Below are 5,385 nucleotides of genomic sequence, written 5' to 3' on the forward strand. Positions count from 1 at the left end.
CTCTCTCTCTCTCTCTCTCTCTCTCTCTCTCTCTCTCTCTGTGTGTGTGTGTGTGTGTGTGTGTGTGTGTGTGTACATGCGTGTGTTTATTTCATGAAGTTGTCCAAACGTCTTTGTGACACGACATACGGATCTTGTACACGCAACCGCTTTGCTCTGAATTGCAAAGCATCAGACATGTAACCCCCCCCTCCTTCTTTTAACAGCTCTTCGGATAATTCACCTGCCACACAAAACACCATGACAACATAGAATCTTATCACTGTTGTTAAGGATGAATCTATATTACCTAGAATTAACGGGAACAACATTAATGTACACAGTTTCCTCTCTGAGGTTGAATCAGAAACAACACGTAGAAACACCACAGACTAAAAGTAAAATCTCCATTGTAACACCCAGAATAGATAAAATAACACATTAGCTGGTGATATAATTCAGTCTTATCTTTTTGAGGAAACTAAGTCTTATCATGATATCGTAGAGCATTTTAAGAAGTCCCTTGAATCATTTGAACCACTTGGATCACTTTACCCCAATACTCATTGCTATGACATACAATCATGGTCCACACCACGCCATGGAGAAAGCTGAGAAAATTGCTTTAATCTTTTAAGGCGAACTGAGAGAGAAACTCGAAAACAATAGTCTCACTCATGGTGTATTTTCGACTACTATCCCAATGACACCCAGGCACACTCAAGAAAGCTGGTACTATCCTATCCACACTAAGTATTACGCTAGGCGAATTCTCGAGAAAATTCTCTGACACTGACAAAGCAATCACCCAGATCCAGAGCCATTCAGTACCCATTGCACCCACCCACACAATAGCTCAAGTCACAGAATCCACACCACATAACACAAGGTAAAGATATACATCTCACGTTCGACTTTGCTCACATTACTGCTCTCCATCAAAAACACAACTGGTTTGTACATACTGTCACAAACCAGGACACCTTGCAAACACATGTTACCACAGACAACCTTCACAATCAAACCGACACTGCAACTGTCACGGAACATGTTTCCACACGAGCGATCATTGTCGTGTGCTGTTAGTTTGGAGGTAACACACACCAAACTCCCGCAAGACATTCAATAACACATCTCCTTTATGACTAAATAACACCAAGATTCAGCGCACATCAAGACCATTCACTCCATTCCCTGAAGTTCCGTCGTCAACCCGACCTGTTCATACCCTAGACATCCTAAAAATGTTCTCTACTTCCCTAACATTCAATGCAACTTCTAGTAACAGCATTGTGACAATCTTTCTGAAAACGGGTTCCCTAGTCAATATAATGTCAATTCAGAGATTCCGCAAATTCCGCACTACAAGAAAACGTGTTATCATTTTGGAACCCCTCGACGTCAACTTTTGCAATGTAGGTGGTGTACCATTCCCGATGGTCAGTAATTTCTCCCTAGGCATTATCTTATGAGTGTCCATTCATTTCAGTTACCGCCTACGTAGCTGACGTTCACTTTCCTGCTGATATCCTCATAGGTTTACAACTGAAGAAGCAACATTCCCTACTCAAAATGGTATCATTTATGCAAACCATTTCCTCCCGGAAATCCGTCACCAGCTCCACACAACGTAAATCACATTCACGTGGCCGAGGAGGTACAGGCAGACCATGATCCCTCATTAGTTGCTTGTACCCCCTCCCTTTAAATTCACTCTAATTCATCACACAATGATGCACAAGCTGCTAGTACAAATTGTTCCACCACCTTCATAAAACAGAGTTTCCAACGCTAAACCACTACAAACTCTCCCTGTTCTACATTACTGACAGCTGTAGACATGCATTCCAAACGTAAAAGACATACTAACTCCTCCCGCATATCCAAATCAGCTAAACTAAGGATTCAACGCCCATTAAATACCGTTGGTTTTTCATACATACATATAAATATACCAAAGGCTTTTTCCCCTTTACAAGGGGAGTAGCCAAAAAGAAGAAAAAAAATAGAAACCACTCCCACCCATTTCATTCCCTACATACCCTACTCCCCTCCACCCTACCTCTTATCTTAGCACCTCCTGGATGACGGGTCATCCCTGCATCCTGTCCACTGCCCTGGGTCAGAAGCAGTGTTGCAAGACACAGCACATCCACAGCATGGCCGCTTCATTAATTCGGCAACCTCCCCCCTCTCCGTCCCCTCATGCAGAAAATGAGAAGACGGGGAGAAATCCCTTCGGGCTGCGTCAATTTTTTTCCCGTACATAATTCCTCACCCCCCATCCCCCACCCACTCCCTCTCATGCATCAAAGAATCATCCATGCACAACCCCTCTCCATTCACCCCTATCTTCTGTTCTCTCCCGCCCTTCCTCTACAGACGTTCCTCTCTTTTGTAATGCCCTTTTCACCCTATCCATCCATCTCATCCTAGGACGCCCCCTCATATTCACTCCTTCCACCTCTGCCTTCCACACCTATTTTACCAATCTTTCTTCACTCATTTTTTCCATGTGTCCAAACCATCCTAATACACTTTCATAAACCCTATCTCCCAGCTCCTTTTCCACCCCTGTTCTCCTACTCTCCTCCTCATATCTCACTCTATCTAGCCTAGTAGCCCCTATCATACTTCTCAGATATTTCATCTCAAACATATTCAAACTCCTCCCTTCCTCTCTTATGTTCCATGTTTCTGCCCCGTACAGTTCTGTTAACACAACTACTCCTTCATATTAACTCTTCTTAGTATCCATTCCCAGATGCCTATTTCTCATTACACTTCTTAATCCACCAAGGCATTTACTCGCTTCTCTCAATCTACATTCTACCTCCACCCCCACTCCTCCCTTACCTGCCACATTCGCACCCAAGTATCTAAAACTATCCACTTCCTCCAGTCTCTCACCCTTAATGATCACTTTCAACCTGCTATCACTCTCTCCCCTTGTACATCTCATCACCTTACTTGTGCCCACATTTATCTTCAGCTTTCTTCTTTCATGTACCTTCTCAAACTCTGTCACTAACTTCCTCAATCCCTCCTCTGATCCTGCTACAAGCGCAGTGTCGTCAGCGAACAACAATTGGCTTATTTCCCTTTTTTCTCCATTTTCTTTAACCATCTCCAATCTCTGACCCGCTACCCTTGCATTCACCTCTTGCACCACCCCGTCCATGTATAGATTGAACAGCATGGGCGACATAACATATCCCTGACGAAGTCCCACCTTAACCTCAAACCATTCTCTCTCTCCATTTCAAATCCTAACACACGCTGTACTTCTCTCATAAATACTCTTGACTGCTCTTAACATCTTACCTCCTATCCCATGTATCTGCAGTACCTCCCACAGTGCCTTCCTGTCTACCTTGTCGTAAACCTTTTCCAGACCAATAAAAGGCCAACAAACATTCTTACCTTTTCCTATAGCTTTCTTACATATCTGTCTTACTACAAAAATCTGATCTATACAACCCCTACCTGTCCTAAATCCACATTGTTCCTCACCAGTAACTCCCTCTGTTCCTCTCCTAATCCTCTCAATCAAGATCCTCCCATAAGTCTTCCCAACTACACTCAACAAGCTGATCCCTCTGAAACTTCTAAACTCACACTTGTTCCCCTTTCCTTTGTAAAGCGGAACTATACAGGCACTCATTCAGTCCTCCGGCACTCTACCCTCTCTTAAACAAACATTAAATAACCTCACCAGCTAGTCCACCATAAATGTACCTCATTTTTTTTAGACATTCTGCATGGCATCCATCCAATCCAGTTGCCTTACCTGCTCTCATCATCTTAACAGCTGCTTTTACTTCATCCTTCCTTATTTCTCTTCCATTTTCCTCACTCATCTCTTTCATTTTCTTAGCACTTCCCACTGCAACTATCTTTCCCTCCCTATCCTCTTTCACATTTAGTGACTCCCTAAAATACTCTACCCACCTTCCCCTTACTGCCTTCTCCTCCATTATCATCTCTCCACCTGCACCTTGTACCTTTTTTTCTCTACTTGATTCGCCTCCTCTTCCTCTTTTAATTTCTTTCCAAAACATCTCATTACTTTAAAAAAATTCTGGCATACTCTCACTCGGAATCCAGACGGCTCTTTGGTAAACGAAATCGGAAACGTAAAGGAAATTTACATAAGACACTCCACAAAGTAAGATTTGCAACAATTAAGATCGCAACATATAGAGACAAGGAAGAGGAAATCTTGGAGATGATGAATGAAAGAAAGATAGACATTACAGGAATGGCAGAGTCAAGACATTGGGGAAAAGATGAAGAAAGAGACCTCGGAGGGGGATATACCTTAATGTACTGTGGATCAAAAGAGGGAGGGAGAAGGCACGGGGTTGCTATGATAGTGGGACCAAGACTGAAACAGTATATTCAAGAGGTGAAATTGATCAACGAAAGACTAATGAAGTGTACAATACGAATAAAAAGATGAAAGTACAATATATATTAAGTTTATTGCATCACAACAGGCATGTCCTTAAGAAGAAAGAGAAAATTTCCAAGATCTTTTAGAGGAAGAATATGAAATTCTTGATGGCGATATAGGACTTTTGATTGGTGATTTTAATGCTAGAGTAGGAGAGGAAAGAAAAGGAATAGAAAAGAGAAGAGACAAGAAACTTAGAAGGAGAAAAACTGATAGACTATTGCATGAGAAACGGTTTGAAAATAATGAAAGGCTTTATCAACATAAAGAGGAACATAAATTCACTAGATATAGATGGAATCAAAATACAGGACAGTTTGATCAAAAATCAATTATCGATTAAATAATATGTTCAGACAGAAGAATTTTCACCGATATAAAGGTAATACCAGGAGTGAGTTTAGATTCAGACCACAGGTTACTAGAGGCTAATCTTAAGATCGGTAAGGTAAAACCACGGCATTGTAGAGAAATAAAAGTAATCAAAACAAAAAGTTTGCAAGAGGAAGATAAAAAGAATGCTTATAAAATTAATTTTTCATAAAAATTAGAGAAACAAAATGATGAAGAAAAAGAAAGATGGGATATTTTGAAAGAAACAATCAATGAGGTAGCAAAAGAAACTTTAGGGGTAGAATGGATTGGTGGAAATAGGAAAAGACACACACCTTGGTGAAATGAGGAGGTCAAACAGGCAGTAAAAAACAAAACTTTAAAGTTAAGAAAGTGACTAAGAAAACGAACACCTGAAAGCCGGGCAGAATATGTACTGGCAAGGAAAAAAACAAATCTTGCAAAAGATCGAGCAAAGACAGAAACAGGGAAAGATCTGGGAGAGAGATTGACAGAGGATTTACACAAAGGAAAAAAATATTATATTGTATAGCAAAGTCATATAGGAAAAGCAAGGCAAAACAATATAGCATTAAAGACCTAGAGGGGAATGTTCT

The 5,385-nt window shown here is 41.0% G+C and overlaps 1 protein-coding gene across 1 annotated transcript in view; it reads left to right on the forward strand.

Annotated features, from left to right (window-relative positions):
- The first annotated feature begins 1,223 nt into the window (after positions 1-1,223).
- Positions 1,224-5,385, forward strand: part of LOC143036674 (uncharacterized) — a 41,018-nt gene continuing 36,856 nt past the window's right edge. Inside the window, exon 1 of the mRNA XM_076204230.1 lies at positions 1,224-1,422. Coding sequence (XP_076060345.1) covers positions 1,224-1,422 — 199 coding nt within the window. The remainder of the gene's footprint in view (positions 1,423-5,385) is intronic.

This window comes from Oratosquilla oratoria, chromosome 21, assembly GCF_046742065.1.
Source record: "Oratosquilla oratoria isolate Oo_2021 chromosome 21, ASM4674206v1, whole genome shotgun sequence".
Classification (NCBI taxonomy): domain Eukaryota; kingdom Metazoa; phylum Arthropoda; class Malacostraca; order Stomatopoda; family Squillidae; genus Oratosquilla; species Oratosquilla oratoria.